The sequence below is a fragment of the Brassica napus genome, unplaced genomic scaffold, assembly GCF_020379485.1.
Source record: "Brassica napus cultivar Da-Ae unplaced genomic scaffold, Da-Ae ScsIHWf_2770;HRSCAF=3541, whole genome shotgun sequence".
In the NCBI taxonomy this organism is placed as follows: Eukaryota; Viridiplantae; Streptophyta; class Magnoliopsida; order Brassicales; family Brassicaceae; genus Brassica; species Brassica napus.
This window is the reverse complement of record NW_026016043.1, coordinates 38111-65275: the sequence shown is the minus strand read 5'-3', so window position 1 is coordinate 65275 and position 27165 is coordinate 38111. Positions and strand designations below refer to the sequence as shown.

The 27165-nt window shown below is 39.1% G+C and overlaps 1 protein-coding gene, 1 long non-coding RNA gene and 1 pseudogene across 3 annotated transcripts; 1 reads left to right on the top strand and 2 right to left on the bottom strand.

Annotated features, from left to right (window-relative positions):
• Window positions 1-1394: 1394 nt before the first annotated feature.
• Window positions 1395-5113, top strand: LOC106422264 (cyclin-T1-4-like). 2 transcript variants are annotated; one of them, XM_013863076.3, is made up of 8 exons: window positions 1395-1520; window positions 1802-1861; window positions 1968-2218; window positions 2663-2744; window positions 3096-3230; window positions 3473-3648; window positions 3728-3879; window positions 3981-5113. In XM_013863076.3, the coding sequence occupies exons 3-8, from the start codon at window positions 1992-1994 to the stop codon at window positions 4802-4804; spliced, it is 1596 nt and encodes a 531-aa protein (XP_013718530.1). In that variant the 5' UTR covers window positions 1395-1520; window positions 1802-1861; window positions 1968-1991; the 3' UTR covers window positions 4805-5113. The 2 variants fall into 2 exon arrangements, with proteins under 2 accessions (XP_013718530.1, XP_013718533.1); XM_013863079.3 differs by lacking the exon at window positions 1802-1861 and having other exon boundaries at window positions 1401-1520.
• On the bottom strand, window positions 4929-25806 carry LOC106422211 (annotated as a pseudogene).
• On the bottom strand, window positions 15784-19791 carry LOC125602203. The gene is made up of 2 exons (XR_007334688.1): window positions 19047-19791; window positions 15784-18421 (listed from the first exon to the last, which is right to left on the bottom strand). It is a non-coding gene; the product is annotated as an uncharacterized LOC125602203 (long non-coding RNA).
• Window positions 25807-27165: the final 1359 nt, after the last annotated feature.

The following is a 27165-nucleotide window of genomic DNA, read 5'->3' as shown; positions in this document are numbered from 1 at the left end:
AATATGTTGTTGTCTTCTCTCTGATCTGTCTTTTTGCATGATTCTTGGTGTTCCAAAGGTTGATGAGAGAATGTGGGATCAAACACACAGAACATTAACTCGACATAAGATCTGAAAATCTTCAAAAACTCCATCTTTCCTATGTTGCAAACCACCAATGATACTGCGACTGGTATCAAATACCTTATTCTTTCTCTTTTTAAATCTTTGACTAAACTTTATTTTTTATGTTTCTTGAAAAGCAGACGAAAATTGTGATGGTGAAGCTTTCTGATGATAGGAAGCCACTTCCACTTACCATGCGCAGTTGCTAAGGTTCGATAAGATCATATTTGTTTACGTATAATAATTAATCTTTTTTGTTATGTTCACACAACATTAGGTATTGGCCAGACAAAGACCTAATGAACTATGACAAAAAACAACTGAAATTTCCGTAGCACATCAAGTGCTTGACAAATTTGACTATCTGAGTGTTGTGAAATCACGCATGAAACAAAACCAAGTCAAACAATGCAGCGAGGTTAAAAGGCCAATGGGACTGATTATGAAAAAGCTTTTATGAACCGTTGATTATTGGAAGAGTTGCTAATCGTGGGGCTGATTGTATTGAACCGAAAACGATGTTGACCTGCTTGTACATAACTTGACTAACCCGTAACCTTGCCGTTGGTTTGATTATAAATGGCACAGCTAGGACTGCCAGAGGATTAATTGTATACTCTGATTTCAAACTAGAAGAAGCTTTTTTAAGAAGCTGAGGAAAAATGATTGCTGTACAAAGGTAAGTAGTGGAATCAAGGTGTGGAATAAGAAATATGACATTTAGGGACTCTTGAATTGTGCTCCATCCGTTCCTAAAATATACATATTCTAGAGAAAACTTTTATTTCAAGAAGATACATATTTTATATTTTCATCTGTTCAAAAGGGAAAATTTGGATTTGTTTAATCCATGTTTTAGGTTTGTTGTGGGGTTATTTTGATTCTAGTCGGATTATAGTTTATTCGAATTGAGTACTTATCAACTTGAGCCAATTAATCAAAGTGGTCCACGTAAATCACGTTTTCAATTAAAAAAGAAACAAAAATAAAAACTATCTAAGGATAATTTACGATAACAAAATAAGAAAATAATAAAAAAAGAAATCTTAGAAAAAATCTCATAACAGAAAGAAACGAACTGTAGTCTCAAATTGTTTTTCTTTTTGAAAAAATCCCGAGAATTTCAAAAAATAAATAAAAATCAACTAAGTTATACTTAAATATTAATATTTTTGTTGTTTAAGATAAAACTAACTTCCATTTTTATTTCTTCTGTCGTCCCTTAATTCTCAAAAGTTCTCACAGTTTCCCCCAAAATGTTTTCCTTAACTAAAAGAGTCATATATCAAAAAAAAAGAAGGTCCTTTATTCCTGATTCTTTCGACTCTCTAGGGTTACGGCTTGACGAACGCAGCTGCTCTACGCGTTATCTCCCTCTTCAATTCGCGAACCGAAGAACCGATCAAAACTGATACGTAAGTATTAACTTCAATTTTTCTTCTTTTGATTAGGGTTTTTGTTTTCCATCGGTATTCACGGACGATTTGCATCTATCAGATCTACCGTTCGTTTTTTTTCTCGATCTAGTTTCGTAATTTAGTGTTTAGGTCGAATCCCATAGGGAAGAATTTGAAACTTTTACATGGTGAATTGCTTGATTATAATCCAATACTAGCTGGGCAATTTTGTCAATAGCTCTTCTTTCGATTCCTTGAAGATCTTACCTTTCTTATTCAATTACAAATCTTTCACGCAGAGATTAAAACCCTCTAAGCTAGAATCATACTTCAATTGCTCACAAGTTAACTTTGAGAAGGTATAAATCTCTCAGCTCATGGATAAGCAATCTCAGATTTGTACCCTTTTGAGGTCAGATTATGAAAGTGACACGCTTTTTTTGGAATTGGTTTTGATTTTGGTAGATTGGGTTTTGAGAAAGATAAGCAATGGCTGGAGTATTGGGTGGGGAATGTTCATACAATGAGAGTGGCGTTTCCTCCTACTCCAGGAACTCCAATGAAAATCAGGAAGAGGGTTCCCGCTGGTATTTTGGAAGGAAAGAAATAGAAGAAAACTCACCTTCCAGGTTGGATGGTATCGACTTGAAGAAGGAAACGTACCTCCGCAAGTCTTACTGTACCTTTTTGCAGGACTTGGGTATGAGATTGAAAGTGTAAGTATATTTTTTCTCATCCTTTTTTTTTACTGTAAGATGGGCGTTCTCCCTAAGATTTTGGTGCGTTGCTAGCTTGTTTTATGATGTGATAGTTCTTCCAAGCATTATGCATCTATTTTGCTTATATATTGTAGTGATTCCTTTACTTGTAGCTTGTGTAGGATCTATGCTCTGAAATTTATAGAATTTTGATTTGGTAGATTTCATTTTAGGACATGATTTATATAGTCGGAGTTATTGGCAAACAAAAGGTGAAACTGGTGAATTCTCCTTGTGTTACATATCTCAGTAGTCTTTGCTTTGCAAAATTAGCTTATAATGGTGAAAAATACACTCAAGCGTGAATCGTTCTTCATGTAGACGTGGTTTCATCTGCACTGTCAGCTTTCACTTTTGGCTCTCTCAGTGAATCCAACTAATTTAGTTTTTCTTTTCTTATAGTCCTCAGATTACAATAGCTACATCAATAATCTTCTGCCATCGGTTCTTCATTCGCCAGTCACATGCTAGGAATGACAGAAGGGTGAGTCTATTTTTATTTTTTGCCCATGATTAGTGTCTATTCTTGTTGTTTGAGTAGTCTGCTCTGCTGGAGGTTTGTTGCATGAATTTTTAGCACAGAAATGGCTCCTTGGTCTTCCATAATATTCACTGTCTCAGTTACCTTTGTGTATATAGAGAGCAAACTAGCTGATACGATAGGTGAATTTACACTGGTTTCTTGCAAAGATTTCTGTTTTGATGCACACTATTAAGTATACTTGGTAATAATGCATACAGTTCTTTCTACTGATGATCCTTCTAGAGCAGAACAGTATTATATATTACGATTTACGATTGTTACTGAGCCCTTTTGTCCATGTTCCACACCCAGACGATTGCTACTGTCTGCATGTTCCTTGCTGGAAAAGTTGAAGAAACTCCAAGGCCGTTAAAAGATGTTATTGTGGTCTCGTATGAGATAATACACAAGAAGGATCCTGCTACTGCACAGAAAATCAAGCAAAAGGTACTACTAAAACCTTCTCATCTCCGTTGCTTCATGCTTAGTCAGTTATAACTTATAAGTGAATGGGCCTTGGTCCTGTATATTCTATTTCCGACGGCATTGATGTTGTAGTAACCTTAGGATTCTAGTTTTCGTCGTTTGTGAACAATCCTCTTCTGTCACTGCCCTTTCGTCAGATCTAGTTGGTCACCTTATCTGTTACGTCTATTCTGGTGCACTGAATTTATATTTCACTTTTGCAGGAAGTATATGAGCAACAAAAAGAGCTTATACTAAGCGGAGAAAAGATTGTACTTTCTACATTAGGATTTGACTTCAATGTTTATCATCCTTATAAACCTCTTGTTGAAGCAATAAAGAAATTTAAGGTGGCACAGAATGCTCTGGCCCAAGTTGCATGGAATTTTGTTAATGATGGGTACGTTAATAAGTCTGTTTCCTTCAAAAGCTATCTGCCCTTGTATTTTCGTCTTCATACAATGAAAAGATGCTTGCAGTCTGCGGACGTCACTCTGCCTGCAATTTAAGCCTCACCACATTGCGGCGGGTGCAATTTTTCTTGCTGCAAAGTTCCTTAAAGTGAAATTGCCATCGGATGGAGAGAAGGTATGGTGGCAAGAATTTGATGTCACACCTCGACAACTGGAGGGTAAGAGTAGTACCACCTCTTTTATTATGATTTATGAGACTGTTTTCATTATCTGGATATGATGCTAATTGCTAAGAGCTACTGCCTTTTGTATGCCTCAGATGTTAGCAACCAAATGCTTGAGCTCTATGAGCAAAACCGTGTTCCTGCATCTCAAGGAAGCGAAGTCGAAAGTAGTGTAGGTGGAGGATCAGGTCATCACGTTGGTTCTAAACCAATATCAGCACAACGCGCAAGTCATGAACATTCAAAATCTGATAGTCATGGAGGCTCGTCAAAAGCTACAGAAAACCACAGGAATGAAAATGGGAGTGGTGAGGCAGGTAGTGTCATTACGGAGCATACAGAAAATCAGCCAGCCGATAAGTCTAGACCGGGAGTTGAGGAACCGGCGAAGGACAAAACAGAGAGAACAGTTGCACATCTTCCAGATGATAGCGCCGCTCATGATAAATCTAGAAATGTTAATACAAGTGATGTTCCGGTCAGCCAGTCGCCGAAAGACTTAAAACTGCTTAGGGATAAGGTGAAGGCTAAACTAGAGGCTAAGAAGTTGCAAGGTGAAAGGACGAGGAAAAAGGATCTGATAGATGAAGATGATTTGATCGAGAGAGAACTTGAAGATGTGGAATTAGCTGTTGACGATGACAAAGATAACCAGAAGAAGAACTCCAAAACCAATCATATGGGTACAGAACAGGGCGATTTTCTTGTTGGAAACAACTTGGTGTGCAATGCCGAAGAAGGTGAAATGGTAGATGATGTTTCTTTAACAGTGCCTAGTCGGAAGAGGAAAATGGAAAGCCCTTGTGAAAAGCAGTTAGGAGAAGGAAAGAGGCAACACAACGACAACAGTGAGAATGTTGAAGAAAGTCAGAAGACAAGCGGAGGAGGAAGTAGTAGTCATAATAGTCATGGTGACTGAGAGCTAAAACGACACTCCCAAGAGAGGTAAATGAACTTTGTTTTCACCATCTCATGAGTCTCTAAGAGACATTTGGCAAACTTTGATACCCAGCCATGGTGCAAACGAACTCGGTGTATTTATCAAACTTTTCTTTTTGGCACTTGTACTATACAATCCAACGGTTGAGAAACTAAACCAGGTTTCCATCCATCAGAAACCTCCCTTGGGTTAGGGACTATAGTTTTGCATTCCATTTGTATTTTATAGGCAAGAGAAAACCTCTTGATGATTTTGTTTTGCCGATTTATGCAAGAGCCATTGTTAGTTTTTGACTTGAGAATGTTTTGATAAAATAGGAAACAGAATGGTCAATTGATTTGTCAATGTAGTATTCTTGGTTGGGTATGTGAATATTTGTAAGAGCCATAGTTAAGTCATGTGACGTGTGGAAAGTGAATCGTTTCTGGAATAAGAATGATTATGCTGGTTCCAAGCAGGAAGCAATGAATATTTGTTAAACATTCATTGATTAGAGGTGTGTGAACTAACAACTATAGCGGACAATAGTCGCAATGAAAATGCTTTTTTTTTTTTTTAATTTAAAGAGTGACCAACCTAACTATCAGTCCGCAGAAACCAAAGACATGGCCTTGTAAAAGAAACCAAGAACATAGGCAACACGCTTTTAGACATTCCAAAGTGGTTAAAGACGAATCTGATCAACATACATAGAAGTCATGTACTCCTTGATTTTTCCTTCGGGGCGAGTGTATCCTTCACATCCATTGTAGCAGACGGTGATCGATTGTGCAAGACCCATTACTGTCTTGAGAACCAAACTTGACACACCAGCTGTCGTCAAGAGCTCCTCATTTGTTATGTTATCGGTATCTGCAACCATTTTATGTAGCTCTCTTAAAGCGTCTTGTTTGGTAACTCCATATTGCTTCATATAACAGTTGACTGCATTCGTGATCTGTCCTCTACTCATGTCATCCTAATCAAAGTTTAAGAAATATTGCAAGACAACAAAGCGTGAAGAGAGAAATTGTTCAGATTCTTACCTCAAAACCGGTTATATCATTCATAAGACGACCTCTAACAGATATAGATTTGACCAGTCTTGGTCTAGATTTAAGCTAATCGTAAGCTTCCTTGGTAGCCATCTTTCCCAGCCAGATGAAATAACAAGCCAAAATTACGTACACTCCGATCTCCACCTCAGCTACCTCCATGTACTCCTCAAAGCTAGGCAGGTGAGCGGCATGTGCCCATTTTGCATGTTCAAAGTAGGCTTTCACAGCTGCCTTGAACTGCAAGCTCAAAAGTATAACAAAACATTCATAAGAGCTTTGACAAGAGAGAGAGAGAGAGCGAAACTTTTTTCTCTCTAGTCTCTCCCCTCAGTCTCCACAAACCCTAAATCAGCTGCCGTATCTTCTTCTTCCGGTGACCGGTGGCTCTACTGCTCCGGTCGCCACCCCAGTCCGTCATGCGTTATAGCCTTCTCCCTTAGGCTCTTTGTCTTACCCTTCTCCTTCTTGTGTGGTGTTGCTGGATTTTTACCGGAATCTCGGTAGATCTAATCGAGTGTCGCATGAGTGTGTGACCTCTCTGGAGCACCAGCGAGGACAGGAGTTCTCAGGGAGCTTAAGGAGCCTTCGATCTTCGGTTTCTGCTTTCAATCGGAGCAGATCTGGGTCAGATCTGATCTTGCCTTCGCCGGAAAGATGGTGAAGCGTCGCTGCCTCTGCCTCTGCTCTCGTCGTCGGCCTGTACCCGTGCGTCTAGCAGGACTCGTTTTTCAAGTTCTCGTCAGAGCTTCTCCTCTCCGCTTAGGAGTAACAGCGGTGCTAAGGCTCACCGCTCAGAGGACCTCTGTTCCTTAGGTCATGAGACACGTCAACCATAGCGTGCCTTTCAGATTTCAATTGGCTCTCCTTGATGCTTTCGATGCCGACTCCTGAGGTTTAGAGGACAACCCCTGTGATGGCGTCACCTGCTCTCAAGGATGAGCTTTCTCTACTCTGTTCGGTCGCTTGTTTTTCAAGGAGTTTTATTTATTCCTTCAGTACTTCATTCCCCTTCTCCCAAGCTCCGGCAGATAACTTCTTCGTTCACTTGCTGTCGCCTCCGCATCCTTTGTGTCGTGTAGCCGGATGGGGAGCTTTATTTACCGGTTGCGCTTGACCGTAACTTGTGCTTTCACTTCCAGTGGCGTTGACTCGAGTCTACATTTTCGTCGTCTGCTGCGTCAGCTTAGGCTCGTTTGTCAGCTTTTTCCTCCTCTAGTGGAGCTCCGGAGCGGAAGCCAGCCGCCTCTGTCGATGCCTGCTTGAGCCACTTCGGTGAGTGCTTGACTGAACTTGCCTCTAGCTATTCTCTTGATGACCTGGTTACTCTAGTAGTCAAGAGGCGCTTGGGTGGGGAGTTTAATTTGATGTGTCTTGTCCTAAAATGTTTATTAACTTCAAAGTCCACCATTGTTGGCAAGCTTTGAGTTAATCTCTTTGTGTCTTGGGAGTTTTTTTAAACTTTTTCTGGTCCCTAAGATTCAGAATGGCTCTCGAGCAAAATCTGGTTGCGATTCAATTTGTAACCAAACCTTCATTATGATTAATGATATTTACAATTTAGCAAAAAAAAAGTATAACAAAACCGTTACAGCTACGAAATTCTCGTTATTTTTTTTTCTTTTCTTTTGAATATCAATCCTACGAAACAATATATATATATATATATATATTATCCTTGATTGATTGGTTTTTCCTTCCGACCAAAGTTCTTTTTCAAAATCTTCTAAAGTATCCAATATAAAGTTTAGTACGGCTTTCATATATTCAGGTTCGTTATCCATGGCATGATCGGGAGTACACCTGTACATCATCATCACCACCACCACCACCATCATAATGATTGTTTTTTTTTGGTTTACGTAATGTTCATTGCTTATATGAAATTTTGATACCTTTCCAAGCTATTGGCGAGGATTTTCAGCCTCAGGAAGAGACGCATATCTGTCGAATGTGTCATCTATAATCGTTAAAATGGTGTAATACTGAGTCAACATAATCCTTGCACGTAAGAGTTGTGGATCGGAGAACACCGCTTGTATCAAGAAATGACTTTCGATGATTATGTGTCTGAAGTAAGGTGGCAACTTTGATGCAATGTCTACCTCCTTGTACCATCTTGAATCCAAACATGTAAAAATATTTTCTTTAAACGAGTATAAGCTGATGAGACGGATACAAATGTCATAAATTTTAGAATGTCCGGATCCGGTAAGATATTCAACCTCTGGATATCCGTATAGATATCTAGATATTCAAATCCGTACAAAAAGAAAAAAAAATGTATACAATATTTTATAAACAAAAAATATATGATATTAAGAAAATAAAAATCTAATATCAAAATGGGCAGATCTCCTCAGTGACCCTAAAATGGTTTTATTTTTACCAAAACACTATACAAGAAAGAAAATGATCAAAAAAGTTTTCATTAAAGAAGAAAAAGATAGGTTTACCCTTACTTTATAAAATATACAAATAATTAAAAAGGTAAAGAAAATTTCTATTATTTCGAAAGTTACAGCTTTCACTTTCAACTTTTTCTGATTTTCCGCGAACTTTTTTCAAAACTTTTTTTTTCCAAAATTTTATTTTAAAATCGAAAATTATTTGTAAAACTATTTCAAATTATTATTTTAAAATTTAATTATTTTTTTTAAATCCTAAATTCCATCCCTAAAACTCCACTCTTCAACGAAAAAACACTCTTCAAATTTAAACCCTAAGCTAGATTAGTTAATCTTAGGGTGCGAGTGTTTTTTTAATTTATTTAATGAAATATTTTGATCATTTTGAAATGTGTACTATATTTATGATAAAAAACCTTTTAATGCTATCCTAGAGAATTTTTCTATAAAAAAATTGTTTTTATGTAAAAATATTAATATATTAAAATAATAGAAATTCTCTCAAATCTTACAATACTAAAAGGAGAATATGAAGCCCTCTCAGCCTATCCAACTCAACAAATTAAATCAACCAATTAGAAGACTCCAATATGCCACGTCTCTCACTCCAACCATAGATCTTTCAACGACGCCTCTTGCACTCCCATCAGAAAATTCATTTCTCAGCAATTTGCTGCTAAGGTGTATTAATGTCGACCCCCACTTTTCATTTAATTACGTTTTTACTCCTCTATTCACGAGAGATCGTTCCAATTCCCTTTGTTTCTCCTCCGATATAAATTCATTCGAGTCTGTAGATCTTTCCAGCTTCTACCACTGGACAAAATACTTGCCTCCGGTTCTCCATCGTTACACTGACGTAACGGAGAAGCTCACACGCTTGGATCCGGTGACGTCGTCTGCCACCAAGGGTACATTGATAGGCCGTGGAGAGCTTATTATAGGAAGAAGAAGAAGAGATCAGCTGGAGAAGAGTTGAGTGATAAGCAGTTCAATGATAGGCAGTTGGAAGATAAGCAGTTAGAAGGGATGCGGTTGGAGTTAGAGAAGCTCGACTGAGCTGACGTGGATTAATGTGAAGGGAAGCTTATGAGAGTATAAATACTAAGAGAGTAATTAGTTTACACTTTATGCAATTTGTAATACAGATATTAGCTTGACGTTATGAGTCAGCGTTGACCTTGATGAGGTCTAGATATTTGTAATTGCACTTTGTACTTCCCTTTACTTCAATAAATACTATTCTACTACTCAGATTCATAACAAATGGTGCGCTTGTGATACTGGATCGAAACTTCACGTTGAGCTTCAATCATGGCGGATCAAGAGATACCGATCGATCCTTCGGTGGCGAGATTACAAGATGATGTCGACATTTTGCGTATTGGATGCGACAAATTAGCTCGAGCAAGTCGAGATTCGACGGAGAGATTCAATTCCTTGGAGAAGCAGATCATCAACATCGGAACGGAGTCGAATTCGAAGATCAGAGCTCTAGAACGACAGATGATCCTGATCAGTGGAACCCTCGCTCGAATCGAGGCTCACGCGTTCGTTCCACAACGAAGCGGTAAGGAGATTGCATCGACGCCAACAGATCTGGATAATCAGGTACCGATTACTCACTCTATGCCGGATCAAGCTCCAGATCAGCTAGGTTATCGAGGAATTGGTAGTTCTTTAGCGAATCGAGATTCAATGTTAAAGAAAGTCGATATGCCTGTGTTTTCTGGTAAATTGCCGTTTGATTGGATTTCGAGAGTTGAGAGATTCTTTCAGATTGGGAATTACAATGAGGAGGAGAAGCTTCACTTGGTTTCATTGAGTTTGGAAGGAGCAGTGTTGAATTGGTTTAATGGGGAGTTGATTGAGGATCCGTTTGTGAGTTGGCAGCAGTTTACGGATCGTCTTTTGGATAGATTTGCAGGATCTCTCGATGATGAACCATCAGCACGTCTATTCTGTCTGCAGCAAACGGGAGAGATTATAGATTATGTGAATGAATTTGAGGCATTGAGGAACCAAGTCACTGGGATTGATGAGAAGAACTTGATCAAGGTTTTCTACAATGGTCTCAAACCTGAGATGAAAGAGGTAATTCGTATAAAGGAGCCTAGAGGTTTAACGAATCACAAACTAGCGGTTTTGAAGATGCAGAGTACAAATTTCTGCAAGGTTATGGGTTCGGATAAACAATCAGGTTACCGCTACAATTCCTCTAACCAAACTACGGGATTTCAGAAGCGCACTGTGTTGATTCCAGATAAGACTGGGCCTGTCAGACAACAAGATAATTATGCGGGAAGGGCACGTCAAGATAAACCTCCCTTACGACCTCGACAATACCACACTGATGAGGAGTTGGACAGAGTTAGGAGAGATGGAATTTGTTTCAAATGTAAGTCAAAGTGGTATAAGGGTCACCCGTGTAGCAGTCCGGAACTGCAGATTATGATGGTTGTGAATGGATTGGCGTTGGAAGTTCTTGAGGAGAGTATGGTAGAAACGTTGGAGTCTTCGGAGGAAATAATTCAAGAGACGCAGCCGGGCTTGATGACATTGTCTTACAATGCCTTTATGGGAATTTCATCACCAACTACAACCAAGGTGAGAGGAAGGATTGGGAAGGTTGAAGTGGTGATGTTATTGGATAGTGGTGCAACTCATAATTTTGCATCACCGTCGTTAATGGCGAAGCTGCATATTTTACCAGTGGCAACACCGAAGTTGGATATAACGTTAGGGACTGGAGTTTCAGTGAAAGGAATGGGCATGTTTCAATACTTGCAATTTTCTATTGACGAGTCAAAATTCAATTCCAACGTCATAGCTTTGGAGTAAGGAAACACTGATCTAGTGTTGGGAGTTCAATGGTTGAGAATATTTGGGAAATGTATTGTAGATTGGGAAGATCAAGAGTTCTCTTTCATGTACGAGGGTTCGTGGGTGACAATAAAGGGAGATCGCTCTTTACATGATACACCCACGCTGAAGATGTTGCAATATTGTCGCTCACAAGAACTACAGTCACCAATGGGAGTATTACAAAATGTAGAAGTGCAGTCGGAGGAGACAGTTCCTATAGAGCTAATGGGGGGGGGGTGCTTCAGAGGAATGAACACATCTTTGATATACCACAAGGGTTACCACCTGAACGAGGCCACGAGCATGCTATTGTATTACTGCTCAATTGTGGACCAGTCAGTGTGCGACCCTACCGGTATCCTCACTCTCAGAAGGAAGTCATGGAGAAGATGGTCAAGGAGATGCTGGCTTCAGGGATTATCAGACCGAGTCGTAGTCCATTTTCAAGCCCCGTTCTACTTGTGAAGAAGAAGGACAAGTCGTTCAGGTTTTGTGTGGACTGTAGAGCGCTGAATAGAGCAACGATACCTGATAAATTCCCTATTCCTCTCATTGATCAACTGTTGGACGAGTTGTATCGCACAAATTTCTTTTATAAGTTGGATCTTCGCTCTGGTTATCATCAAATCCGAATGCAACCTGAGGATATTGATAAGACGGTGTTCCGAACTATGGATGGACACTACGAGTTCCTTGTTATGCCTTTTGGGCTGATGAATTGACATCTTGCATAATTACATTGTTTTAATTATCTTTTCTTGTGCATATTGGTCTTTCGGAATAGCATTGAGGCATGTTTAGGTTGCATTTCCATGCATTAGTCCTTATCAGGTGCTGGAGTGAGTTTCATGATGAACTCTGTGTTCCAAGGAGTGTTTTGATGCCAAAAGAATGAAAATGAGTCGTTGAAGGCTCCTAGCGGCCAGGCGTAGCGGCAAAAGCTGGTCGCTACATAAGATAGAGCTGAGGCGCCTAAAAGTACCGTAGCGGGAGTGTGTAGCGGGTTATAGAGACCGCTATAGTTGAGGCGCCTTCTACAGCGGCCAGCCGTAGCGACCTCACGAGGTCGCTATGCGTTCAAGACTCCTAGCGGCCACACGTAGCGGCATGGAAAGTCGCTACAGTGCAAGTGCCTTCTGCAGCGGCCAGCCGTAGCGACCTCACGAGGTCGCTATGCATTCAAGACTTCGAAAAATCTCTTAAGTATCCTAGCGGCCACACGTAGCAGGCATGGCAAGTCGCTACAGGCGTACCGACCTCTGGTAGCGACCTTTTCTGGTCGCTACGGAGAAAAATATCTATGTTTTTATGGGTCAACCCAGACTTGTTGGGTTAACCCAGCTCGAGTTTTAGTTTTCTATAACTACTTTTTAGACCAAAATTTGGGGATTATCTTGTTTTGTATGAAGAACACAAGAACTCTTTAGAGAGAAAACTTGAATCTTTAGTTTCTTTTCTTCTTATTCTCTTGAATTTGCTTGCCTATCTTGATTACTAATCATGATTAACACCAAATCATCTTTGATTCTTGGGTTTATCATGAAGAGTAGTGAGTAGTTACCTTTGGATTCATGGGTTAAGGTAGATTAAGGTGATTAAGTGTAGATCTAGGGTGTTTTGTTGTAGATCCTTCTTATTCCTTGCTAGTAGAGTGATCTAAATGCCATTTTAGAGTTGGCCTCTCTAAGGTTGAGCTCTAGACATTTCATACCTGAAAAGTGTTGATGAAATGTCTGAACCAACTCTCCTAAGCTTTTAACACTCTTTACCAAAGAGATTTGTTGTTAAAGGTGTTAAGATGGCTAATAGACTTGATTTTAATGATTGCTTTGATAATATTCAACCAAAGAGATTTGATGCTTGAGTTATCTTAGTGAATGAACATCCATCTAGAGATAGAGTTTGTTTAGGATTGTGTCTAAGCCTAAGGTTGATAGATTGATTGAAAGGTACCACCTTTAGATTGAAACTTGATCACCCAAGGTCAATGCCCTTAGCCCATGGATTCTCCCATCTCATAAAACAAAAGAAGGCTTTGTTCTTATTTGCATTTTGGTAGTATTTTAGTACAAAAACATCTTATCACTTGATTGCACTTAGATTGAGTATGAACTTGTATTCTCTTTGATTCAAAATGCTTAGAAATGGATTGACATCTTAAGTACTACTTTGATTTGAAATATTGGACCCGAGAAAAGTCCATTTCATGAATGCGCCAACAACATTCCAGGCTCTTATGAATGATATCTTTCGACCTTTCTTGCGGCGTTATGTATTAGTATTCTTCGATGATATACTAATATATAGCGCGACGTTGGAGGAACATGTTGATCATCTCCAGCAAGTCTTGGATGTCTTTCATAAACAGAAGCTTTTTGCGAATAAAAAGAAGTGTTCTTTCGGTCAACAGTCGATCGAGTACGTAGGCCATATCATCACTGCGAATGGCGTGTCTACTGATCCAAATAAGACTAAAGCAGTGGTGGAGTGGCCATTTCCGAAATCTATCAAGGAGCTTTGTGGCTTCTTAGGCCTAACGGGGTACTACAGACGATTCGTTAAGGATTATGGGACAATTGCTCAACCTCTCATTGGATTGTTAAAAAAGGATCTATTTGAGTGGTCTACACGGGCACAGTCGGCGTTCGAAACCTTGAAGACAGAAATGAATTCAGCGCCGGTGTTGGTATTGCCAGATTTTAAAGAATTGTTTGTGGTGGAGTCTGATGCCTCAGGGTTTGGCATATGTGCTGTGTTGATGCAGAATGACAGACCGGTGGCCTACTTTAGTCGTGGTCTGACGGCTCATGAACAATTAAAACCTGTCTACGAGCGTGAACTAATGGCTATAGTGCAGGCTGTGGTGAAATGGAAGCACTATTTGATGGGTCGTCGCTTTGTGGTAAGGACTGATCAGAAGAGCTTGAAGTACTTATTAGAGCAGCGTGAGGTGTCTATGGATTATCAACGCTTGTTATCGAAACTATTGGGGTATGATTTTGACATTATGTATAAACCTGGAGTTGAGAATGCAGCAGCAGATGGTCTTTCAAGAATGGCTTTTAAGTCTACTGTGTTACAATCTCAGGATCTTTTGGCATTAACAGCACTAGTGTCTCTCCAGCTGCAGGATTTATATACAGAGATTGAAGCTGATACGCATATTCAGATATTGCGTAGTCAGTTTTTAAAGGGTGAGTTGAAGAGAGCGGTTTACAGCATCAAGAATGATTGCTTGCATTATAAAGGAAGATTGTTGATTCCCAAATCTTCAGCATTCATACCTTTAATACTGCAAGAGTTTCATTCGAGTGTTATTGGTGGTCACGGTGGCGTGTCGCGTACCAAGAAACGGATTCAGGAGACGTTTTATTGGGAGCAAATGTCGAAAGATATACATAAGTTTGTGGGCGAGTGTATGATTTGTCAGACTCATAAGTATACAACCCTATGTCCTGCTTGATTAATTCGGCCCTTACCAATTCCAGAGAGGGTTTGGGAGAATATCTCTCTTGACTTTGTGGAAGGACTTCCTTTATATTCAGGGCATAAAGTCATTTTGGTGGTTGTTGATTGTTTGAGTAAATATGGACATTTTTTGGCGTTGCGACATCCGTTTTCTGCATCTGATGTGGCTCAGCTGTTCATAAAGGGGATTGTTAAGTTACGTGGATTTCCTCAGTCCATTGTATCTGATAGGGACCGTGTGTTTTTGAGTTATTTTTGGCGGGAGTGCTTTCGATTGGCGGGTACGAAACTGAAGTATAGTACTGCGTATCACCCACAGACTGATAGTCAAACAGAGGTACTCAATCGTAGGTTGGAGACTTATCTTCGGTGTTTCTCATCAGCTCATCCGAAGAAGTTGGGTTCTTATTTAGCATGGGCTGAGTATTTGTATAACAAAAGATTTCACACGGCTATTCAATGTTCTCCTTTTAAGGTGCTATATGGAAGGGATCCTCCTCAGTTGCTCTATTATGAACGAGGATCTACGGGGAATTTTGAGTTGGAGAGGTCGTTACAGGAGAGATATACTATTGAAGGATATAAATTCTCATCTGATTCATGCTCGACAGCTTATGAAAAATAATGCGGATAAGCATAGAAGAGATTTACAGTTTCAGGAGGGTGATTTGGTATTTCTGAAGCTTCGGCCTTATAGACAAAACTCACTGACAAAACGCCTGTGCAAGAAGTTGGCGGCACGGTATTATGGTCCGTTTCGGGTTTTGGCTAAAGTGGGCAATGCTGCATATCGTTTGGAATTACCTGTGGAATCAAGGGTTCATCCTGTGTTCAATGTGTCACAACTAAAGCAGGTGTTGGGTCGTGAGCACGAGGTGATTCCGTTACCGTCGGTGTTATCTGTTGAAGATGAGTTGGTGATTGAACCTGAGGATGTGTTGGATTCTCGTTACGATGCTGAAGGGCGTTTGGGGATATTGATTAAGTGGAGAGTATGAGGTTTGTAGAGTTCTCTTCTCTGGTGTATGTGTGTGTGTATAAACTCCAATGGAGAAAGATGAGAGCTTGCTCTAGGTGATTTAGAAAGAGAGATTGTCCAAGAGTGTTTATGAGAGAATAAGAGACTTAGGAACAGAGATTAAGAGACTGAGAGATTAGGAGAATAAGAGATTAGAGATTAGAGTTTTAGATTCAAGAACAAGTTTATGATTCATGAAGTGGAGAGGGGAAATCTCCCTTACTCCCTTAAAGAGTTTACAATTGTTTACAAGAGGCTTAAATACATAAATGGAGGCTGGATACATCAGATAACCTAAGCATGTGAAGTCAACATAAAGGGGAGCACCCATTTTGAATTCTATGGACCAGAATCATCACATGCTTGGCCAATGGGAGTCTTTGGTGTGTCTGGCCTTTACAGGCTGTTATGAGCTGTCTTGTGGACTGAATACTTGGCTGTGATTGGTCTGTGTGAGCTGGAGAGAAAGGCACCTTCCTGGTTGCTTCCTAAGGCATCTTTGAATATGCCAAATGGATCTTTCTCCCTTGGATAGTCTCACACGCCCTTCTCCTTGCCTTGTCTCCCAAGACATGATCAGACTTGGCTGTACGAATGTCAGGACCGTATACCTTGTGCCCTAAGATTGCACATTCCTCAAATGTGCTCAAATGGCCGAAATGATAAGTTTCGGGTCGATCATGTCCGTACGGTCTGTACCGTTCGTACGTCCGTCCGTACAGGTCGATCCCTAACTTTGCACCATCGACCATAATCTTCCAAACTCTTCCAATGTCTTGTAAACACCATCAAGACACTTCTTAGATCTTGTCTCTTCTTTGCATCAGCTTCTAAACACTTCCGAAGCTTAATAGAACTCTTCTGGAGATCTTCTGGAGCTTGCCCTATTTATAAACAAGCTCCATCTTCTCTTCAGTTCAACACTCTCCCTCAAGCTTGACTTTAGGAGATCCTAAGTCAAGCTTGGAACCCTGAAGAGTCTCCCTCATTAAAAACCTTACAAGGAAAACCCATTGGGACAAAACCTTGCAAGGGAAAAAGAGTAGAGATCTCCAAGGCCTAGGGATTGGCCAGTGAGCTCTTGTGCCTTAGAACCAGTGTGGTTGGACATAAGAAGCTCTGGATCACGGCCTAAACAGGTGCAGCAACACTTCAAGGCTTGCGCACACTTCACCACACTTTCTTGGACTCTTCTATAGAACCGGCTTAGTGTCTCCCCCTTTCATATGACTTCATGCCATCTTGAAAGGCTAGGAACGACCTGATCCTCTCCATTGAGTCTCCAAGTAAGGTACCTGATACATCATTCCACAAGTGTATCAGTACTTATCAAGTAACATAACTCAATCAATTCATGCTTATAGACCGTCTTAGTAAGACTAGTATTCCTCATAGATTACTAGATATGTTGCCGTCTAGGAAAACTAGTATTCCTAACGAATTACTAGATATGATTGAAAATGATGAATTGAAATTGAGTACGGGGAAACTTCCCTTTTGTTTTGGTGAGGAGTGACTAGATTGGCTCGTCACTTGAATTCCTCATACTATGTTATTTCACCATCCTCATGGCAACACCAACTCTTCTTGGAACTCTCCTTTGGACCGGCCTGAGTCTTCCCTTCTCTCGTGGCTTCTTGCCATCTCCATCAGGTAAGACATGCCTAGCTCCATTTTGCTTTGGTGAGGAGTGGCTGCTCTCTTACCATGAAAGCTCACCAACGCTCCCCCTCAAGCTTGAGACCGAGTATAGGGAAGATCCAAGCTTGAAGGTGAGCGCATACTAAGATCCATGATCACTCTTGTGGGAACACCTCCATCTTCTTCAGACTTGATGCTTACAGCTCCACTTAACCACCATTGCACTGAGGAGATACCTCAGCTCACTCTCCACGCATTGCACTGAGGAGATACCTCACCTCACTCTCCAAGCATCTCACACCAGAAGCTTATTGAGTAGCTTTGTTCTTCCCTCTACTTCGGCTGGATCACTCCATGATCAGCTTGCAATGGTCTTGAGTAGCTATGAGCTGATTCAAAGCTTCCCAACTGAAGGTATCTGTTCTAACTCCATATAGTAGCTGATCCATAGCTTTCCAACCAGAAGGTATTGTTCCAACTGAAGGTAACTGCTCTAACTCTATATAGTAGCTGATCCATAGCTTCCCAACCAGAAGGTAACTGTTCTAGCCCCACTTAAACCACCATTGCCACAACATCCTCTCTACCCTCTTTGGAGCAGGCTGTGGACTTCCCACAGAATGTTGGCAACATGCTTCATCTTATCATTCCCTTGTAATGATAAGGAGGAAACAGGTCTTGAACTTTGGCTCTTCAGGTTGCTCATTTGAATCCCCACCGCAAGCTTGAGACCGAGTATAGGGGAGATCCAAGCTTGAAATGAGCCTCTATGAACTTCAAGACCAGGAGCACATCACCCTAACAGCTGCGCTTAAATCACTGATCCACCCTTTTGCCTTCAGCTTCAAGTACCCTCAGATCACCGGCCTTCCTCATGGCTTAGGTGGTGACCTTCTTCTTCTTATGTGTCTTGAACCAGGAGCTCAACAACCTCGTGGCCTGCGCTTCTTAAACCGGCTTCTACACACAAGAACCTTCCCATTGCTCCACACAATGGTCAAGTCTTCCGCTTGTATGTCTTGAACCAGGAGCTCAACAACCTCGTGGCCTGCGCTTCTTAAACTAGCTTCTACACACAAGTATCTTCCCATTGCTCCACACAATGGTTCAAGTCTTTCTCTTGTCTTGGATAGGTGGTGAGCAAAGAACACTTCTTGTGAACCTGAAACACCACTCAAACTCCAGCAAGGATAAGACACAAGAGTATTGGGATCAATCATTGATTAATCATCAAGTTTGATTCCCAATCTCACAAGCATTGCAACAGATTAAAATAAGTCATTTTCAAGTTCTATCTTTGCAAGCAATCTCTCTAAGCACAAGCACTTTCTTTTCAGATTTATGCAAGCTACTTAGGCATTTTTAAAGCTTCTTTACTCAGCATTTAGACATGAATCTAATGCTTCAATGTAAGATAGCCACAAGACTATATGCAACAGCTTTCAATTCGGTTTCAATCCATGTATGCAAGTAGATTCAATCAATCACAACAAGCATCATTATGAACTGGAGCTAAGCATATTAACATATCTAGTAATCCTAGTAATACTTATAAGTTACTAGACATTTTTAAATGCGCTTACTGCTGCTAGTAAGCCTAGTATAACTAGTAAGATTTTCGGATTACTAGGAAACCAAGCTCTTTAAGTATCCTGTGACAGATTCTAAATTCATTTTATTTCATTTAGTAATCTTTTAAACAATCCTCAGGTTTTCAATCACATCACATCATCACAACCAGTCAACAACACAAGCTCATTATCAAGATGGTTTATAGAATCGCTTACAACAAGGAACCAGGTTGATTCCTTTTGCATTTTGTGAAACCGGCCATGACTTTTGTTGGATCTGAGAGTCTGGATCATCACCCACCTCCTTCTCCTTCAGTTCATGGCCACCATCTTGTACCATCAACTCAAAAGACCCCTCCTTTCTTCATAAAATCTGGGCGCCAAACTCTTGACACCATACTCTTGTAGCCGGATGTGAAACTTCTCTTGGACAAGAAGCTTTGGAGTCAAGTTAGTTAGGCCTCTCCATACACTTTTGCCTCCAAGGATAATCTCCATCTGAGCAAGTAGAGAACATGATGAGGAACCAAGGGAAATCGCCAAGCTTCAGCCTTCTTCTTCACAAGGGACTGAACCGGATGGGAAAGCCTCAATGGTTTGGTTTTGAGCTGAAGCATGAGCTGTGGACTTGCGGAATCTTTAGCTCAGGTTCTGATGAACCTGGCTCTGATACCATATGAGATTTGTAGAGTTCTCTTCTCTGGTGTATGTGTGTGTGTATAAACTCCAATGGAGAAAGATGAGAGCTTGCTCTAGGTGATTTAGAAAGAGAGATTGTCCAAGAGTGTTTATGAGAGAATAAGAGACTTAGGAACAGAGATTAAGAGACTGAGAGATTAGGAGAGTAAGAGATTAGAGATTAGGGTTTTAGATTCAAGAACAAGTTTATGATTCATGAAGTGGAGAGGGGAAATCCCCCTTACTCCCTTAAAGAGTTTACAATTGTTTACAAGAGGCTTAAATACATAAATGGAGGCTGGATACATCAGATAACCAAAGCATGTGAAGTCAACATAAAGGGGAGCACCCATTTTGAATTCTATGGACCAGAATCATCACATGCTTGGCCAATGGGAGTCTTTGGCGTGTCTGGCCTTTACAGGCTGTTATGAGCTGTCTTGTGGACTGAATACTTGGCTGTGATTGGTCTGTGTGAGCTGGAGAGAAAGGCACCTTCCTGATTGCTTCCTAAGGCATCTTTGAATATGCCAAATGGATCTTTCTCCCTTGGATAGTCTCACACGCCCTTCTCCTTGCCTTGTCTCCCAAGACATGATCAGACTTGGCTGTACGAATGTCAGGACCGTACACCTTGTGCCCTAAGATTGCACATTCCTCAAATGTGCTCAAATGGCCGAAATGATAAGTTTCGGGTCGATCATGTCCGTACGGTCTGTACCGTTCGTACGTCCGTCCGCACAGGTCGATCCCTAACTTTGCACCATCGACCATAATCTTCCAAACTCTTCCAATGTCTTGTAAAAACCTTCAAGACACTTCTTAGATCTTGTCTCTTCTTTGCATTAGCTTCTAAACACTTCCGAAGCTTAATAGAACTCTTCTGGAGATCTTCTGGAGCTTGCCCTATTTATAAACAAGCTCCATCTTCTCTTCATTTCAACAGAGAGGGCTACCTGATCATGAATCAGAGTGGGTACGCATGAGTGAAGCTGTTATGTGGTTTCCAACTGCTAAGCTTGAGGACAAGCTGAATCTTCGTTTGGGGGGGGGGGGTATTGATAGGCCGTGGAGAGCTTATTATAGGAAGAAGAAGAGATCAGCTGGAGAAGAGTTGAGTGATAAGCAGTTTGATAGGCAGTTGGAAGATAAGCAGTTAGAAGATCAGCGTTGATCGAGATGAGGTCTAGATATTTGTAATTGCACTTTGTACTTCCCTTTACTTCAATAAATACTATTCTACTACTCAGATTCATAACATACATATCCTTAATCTGAGAGACTTCCGTGTGCTTGCATGTTTGATCCAAGATACTTCGTCAGAGACACGACTCCCCCCGTCGTATCCACCGCTATAGTTTTCTTCGTTTAATGTTGAGATGTTGGCCATAACACCCAGTGGTTACGTGCTCGACAGTTTGAGAGTGTTGTCAAGCCAAAGGTATTGCTTATCATTTTAGTAGTGCTTTATATGAAATATGTTTTATGTCTGGTTGTGAATTTTGAATTGTTCAAAACAGATCCACTATATGCGACTACTGGACCTGGGATATGGAAAGTCACAGGTGAAAGGAAGTATCTCAATGAACAGAACCGAACATTAATGTGAGAAATAGCCCCATATTTAGCACAATGGTTCTGGTCTGAATATATGCCTATGCAATGTTCTTCTCTCTAACTATTGTTCTGATTATTTTTATTTTCAGAGAAAGCACTTGCTCTTCTCCTATTAATTGTGATGAGTATAGTTATGTCATTACCAAGTTTAATGTCTACTTAAACGCATAATTTCACGGTAAGTCTTCACATAGTTAAATTTACGCATACCAAATTAGTTGAACAAAAAATTGGGCATGCACAAGATTACATGGCTTAATTTGACTTACATATTTCATTTAATGTTGAGATTTTGATCCTTTGAGAGTTCAGTAACTAGAACCAGTTTTTTCATTCTCCATTTTCCATTTCATATGCTCAAATGGTTATCATGATCTGAGTTTTGGTCTCAAAAATTCTGTTACTCTGTATTTCCACTCAACCTTTCATCTACTACCGATATTACATACAGTTCAGTTCATTTTTGATTTTTTTTTTAATTCTTGCAGATTGGTGAATATGCGTGATAAAGATGGTTTTGATTCGTCGATGCCTCATATGAGATAATTTTTAATTCAGAGGTACGTTGGAGGTTGAATGTCCCCAAGAATTATGGTGTTGATTCCGTGGCAAGTTTTGGATCCCATGTTACAAAAGAAACTTGATCCGGGATGCTGAGCCTCTGATTAAATAGGAGCCTCTAAAGATACATATACATGATGTTGGTACAAGAAAGGGTACCGAAAGCAGAATAAAACTTTCCATGCTTTTGCCATGGAAGCTGACAAAGCCTTTCATGAGGAGTATAAGGTCAAGAAGAAGAGGCAGCTATTGCCGTATGCAGCATGGGTAAGGGAAGATATATTGTCATCTGAGATAAATCACGTCCATGAAAGGAAGTGGATGCTAAAGCAATGGCTAGGGAAATATGAAGAATAGCTTGAGAGGAGAATCTGATTCAAGGGTTTAATATAGCAGACTGGCTGAAGGGGAGTGATAGAGAGAGGGGACATTGTTGTGATGAAGATGGCTGGTGAAGAAACCAAATTTAATCTTGATCCCGAGGCTGATCAAGACCGGAGCGAATTTTCTTTTTGTGAGTTGTTCCTTGAATGCCATTATAACAGGTGGAAAAGATGTTGATATAGATGCCAAAAACGAGAGGTAAGTACTATTACTAAGCTGAAAAATTAATTATGTTCTCATAACTACTCGCGAGTTATAAAAGTTGTAACCTCTTTTGCCATTTTGTGTGAATGATAGATGTTTGTTGAAGAAGTAATGCAGTTAGTGGAAATTAAACCTCTTAAAAACTCTATACTTGGCCTTCCTCGAGTTAATGGTCGTTTGCCATAACAGAGGAAAAGGCTTACTATTTCAGTTGAATTAGTAGCGCTTTCTTTAATCTTCATGGACGAGCCTACATCTGGTATGCAAGGGCTGCCGCGATTGTTATTCTTAGGGCATCACATTTTCAAATCTGTCGATGAGGTTTGCCCATGGAATACTCTACTTTTGAGTCTCGAAACCAGAATACATTTGACAAATCATCTTTGAATTAATGCAAGTATGCAACTTCTGTTGATGAAACGAGGAGGGTAAGTTATATATGCTGGAAGTCTAGGGCATCAGTCAAAAAAACTCATCAAATATTTTGAGGTAGCCTCATGGCCCTCATCCGTCTTTATATATTGGGATTCTCCATTTTCTGGCCTTATTAATTTGTAATACATATTCCATATTTCTTGCAGGCTGCTGAAGGGGTTCCGGACGGACACTATCCTGCCACGTTGAAGCTTGATGTCACCACTTATTCAAGGAAGTCAAAAATGAGCTTTGACTTTGCTCAAATATTCGACAACTTAAGGTGCAGAGAAGTAGATCAGTGAAGAACAGAAACAGCTTCATGGGAAACGAAGTCGACCAAAGGGAGGATTTGATTACTATGCCGTTCATCCTCGGTATCAGTTCGTTTTGAACTTATAGCTCTCTAACTAATAGTTCACTTCGAGTCTCACTCCCCACTCCTCTCTCCTCAGATCCTCTGTTGCCAACTCCTTCGCTGGCCGCTTTTGGACCATCATGTTTGCTTCCATCATCTACCAAAATTATTTCTTGACTTTAATCATAATCGTTGACTAATTCAAGTTAGTGAGAAGAATACTATTATTCGTTTGAAATAAAAAATATTTAACTAAATATAATATATAGTTTCAACTACCCAATATTAATAATATAATAGAGAAATTTCAGATTATGAATCTGTTTGACTATATATCAGTATTAAAAAGTAAAATAAAGTATCTTTAATACATAAAACTTTGTAAGATCATTTACACATGCGGAAGCTCAATGGTCATTGTATCCTATTCTCTCTACAAATGTGGAAATTAAAGCAAATCCGACTTCTAATTGTTTCATCTACCTAATGGTCATTTATGTGAAAAATTATATACAAGAAAAAGTAAGATATATTATTGTTTTTAAAAACTATGATATATTATAATTTATTTAGTTAAATGGTTTAATTTGACACCATAATATGCATTTTAATTAAATTTTCTTCAATTATATAAAGAAAAAAATATTTTTTAATATATATATATATATATATATATATATATATGTATGTGTATACATCATAATCGAACCCAACAAATACTTATGATGAAATCTATTACATGTTGGAAAACTATTTTCACTTTGGTTCAATTTTTTTTTCATAAGTAAAGGTAAATTCATATTTGTGTTGATATATTGACTAAGAAAGTTATCGCATATCAAACCTACTGAAGTTTTGTTTATTTTTTTCCTTCACTTTTTAAAATATTTTGTAATATTTTATAACACTGGATGACAATTTAGAGGGGAATTTTTTTAAAAAGGTTTTGACAAATTATACTTGGAGAGTAAATAAAATAATATAATAAAATAGTTTACTGATCAAAACTATATATAGCATAAAAATATAAGCCGACAATCCGCGCGTTCCGCGGAATAAGCTCTAGTGACCATAAAATGACCAAAAGAAGTTCCATTAAAGAGTCAAAAGATCCTTTTACACTTACCTTATAGATATATAAATATAAATCTTAAACCATTCCCCCTCCCCCCTCCTCCTTCAAAATCAAACCCCTCCAATCTAAATTTCAAATCTATATTAGATATAACCATAGGGTTAGACGTATATATTTATTTCTTTAATTAAACATTTTCTTCATTCTATCCCTTGAAAGAGATATTTGCGATAAAAAAAAAAATTTGGACCATCTTATGATTTTTTTTCTTAAAATAATTGGTGATAAAATTTAAAATTGATGTCTGTATTATGATATTCTGACTTTAAAAATAAAATATCCAGATTCAGTTTTAACATGTAGATTTTAATATTCGGATCTTGATCTAGCCTCCCCGGATATCCGGGTTCTTTGAGTGTCAGATCAGATCTGGATGTCGGACAATTCCACCGTTAAAGCCAAGTCATATAAATACTAGTAACTAAATGAGGAGATATGTTACATACTTTGTAAGGATTTTGAGATCTTGAATGTACTGGAGCTGCAGTAACTTGAAACTGATCTTAGCAAACCTGAGTAGCATCTTGTCATGATCTTCTTCTTGTTCGTAGAATGAGATATATTTCACACCGACTAACATCTCCATATTCCAACGCTGAGACAGATAGAGAGCATTTTGTATATGCATTGAAAGATGAGGCGGGCATGTTCCACCTGCAACTAATGATTCCAAATGGCTCGATGTGAAGCTCAATGCTTCGTTCAGTATATAATCTTTTGTCGTCCGCAAGTGCGCAGCTTCCTATAAGCTCAATATACCCCTGGGATCCTCTTTAAGAGTTTCTTTGAAGTCTCCGTTGCTCTCTTTGAATCTTGTAAAGACATCTATTTACAAAAACGGAGCAACTTATTATACATATGAATTAGACACATCAGTATGAACTTTGATTCGGATGACAAGCCATGCTAGTAATTCCCTTACCAGAAGATATGTGGTGACTGTATGTCCTGAAAACCCAAAAATGGATGGAAACTGTGTACAAATCTTCTTCGTTATCCATCATCTCCTCTATCTTTGTGAAACTCTCTTTTAATGTATCATAGATCTCGTCCTCGAAGTGGTATGCAAGACCAAGGCTCACCAGCAAATATATCATAAGGATTCTCTCAGTGCCTTGGGAAGACATGAACATGTTCTTCATTTTCGGCTTTAGTGTCTCAATCTCTCTCTTGAGCGCATCCATTTCCTTAAGAAGTAGAAAATCACACATATTAACCTTATTCACATCTACCTACAGAAAACTAATATATATATATATATATATATATGTAGACATATATGCTAGAAGCTCACAGAGACATCGAGGGGAACCGAGTGAAAGTGATCAGTCCATTCAGAGGGTGGCAACTTCTTGAACTTGCGATTACTTAATTGACCATCAGAGGTCGGACTAGCACTAGTAGTGGTCTTCAAACAAACATGCTATCTAGGCTTATCTGGAAATGCCGCCAGGGGAAAGCCATGGAATTTGAATATCGGAGGCAGAAATAAATGGTTCCGAGAAGGAAGAGAAAGATGAAATCCAAGTTTTGAACCAAAAACTGCTATAGTTTCCATTTTTCCTGCAATAATATGGATATGTAAGGAGAGAAGCTATTGACTGCTTTCTTATTGACAGTGTTCACCTTTACAATGTATTTGTAGACAAATATTTTATTCAACAACATGTTTAATAAATCCCCAGTTACATCACTAGACTATTGGAGTTTTAGGATACACATATTGTTTGTCGAACCAGATTTGACCATGAACCGGTCACATTTCCGGGTGGATCAAATAACTAGTTCGACCATGTACCGGTCAAATAGTTGGATTAGATGAACTTTATAAAAATCATAAGAACTATCAAAAATATATTAACTAAATATATTAACAAAAATAGTTTTTATATATAATGTTTTGTAATTGATATTTATTTATATTTTAACTTGTGTATCATATTTATCAACTTTACTTTAAATTTCAATATTTAAAAAATAGTGAACCATGTTTGATCCGGTCAAACCAGAGTAAACCGTATCCAAAAACTATATGGTTCAGCTTCCGCTCCGGTTTTAAAAACATTAGTTAAAAATTTATTTTAAGAGTTCCCAGAAAGAGAATCTTGCCTCTATGTACACAAAAAAAAAACCAAATTCATTTTTTTTTTGTCATAAAAAAAAACCCAAATTCATTATCTAACAAAATCACGCACTTTCTCCTCTTTCTCTTCCTATTTCTCTCTATCCTCTCTCTCCAAAAGAAATTTCTCACAGATAAACCCTTACTAAAACTTGAGTAGATTAGCAGGTATCATTAAAAAAAGGAATATTCTGGAGTCCCAAGAACTTAAAAATACTTATGTTTAGACAATTGGATCCATAGTCCCAAATGACGTAGAAATCATATCGCAATATGAACTTTCTTCATCTACAACATTTTTTCAATGATTAATTAAAAATCCACAAGCAAAACAAAGCAAGGATATACAAACACACTATATCTCCATAGTTACCGCGGTAACCTTCTTGCTGTAACCGGCCAAAAGAAAAATAAGGTATAACGGAATTTAGTACTAGAAGCAAAAATAAAAAAAAATTGATTCTCACGAAAGCTCACCGATCTCATAGAATATCTCTTTGAAATTAGTTGCGGTTTTCGCTGAAGTTTCCATGAAGAGAAGACCGTTCTCCTGAGCATATGTTTGTGCCTCCTACAAGGAAGACCATTAATGCCAGGTATCAAGAATTAGGCTTAGCAGCAAAATTCAGACGCTAAGAATAAGGCTGTTGAAACTTTAGGAAAATATTTTTGGAGTGACACTAAACTCCATAGATACCAGAAGTGTTATGCCGCTACTCGGACTCGAACCGAGATGCTCGCAGCTTGAGAATCTTCAGTGAAAGAGAGGTCGTGGATGAGGACGAGATTGGAGAGCAAAGACGGATGAAACAGAAAAGGTTTCGAAACGAGGTTGTCAACAAAAACTGATGCTCTGTATCCA

Bases quoted from the DNA above. Each gene is read 5' to 3' on its own strand.
- LOC106422264 (XM_013863076.3), top strand. From the start codon at position 1,992: ATGGCTGGAGTATTGGGTGGGGAATGTTCATACAATGAGAGTGGCGTT. The intron at 3,649-3,727 runs GTACGTTAATAA...AGATGCTTGCAG, and splicing joins TGGAATTTTGTTAATGATGG to TCTGCGGACGTCACTCTGCC. The intron at 3,880-3,980 runs GTAAGAGTAGTA...TGTATGCCTCAG, and splicing joins CACACCTCGACAACTGGAGG to ATGTTAGCAACCAAATGCTT.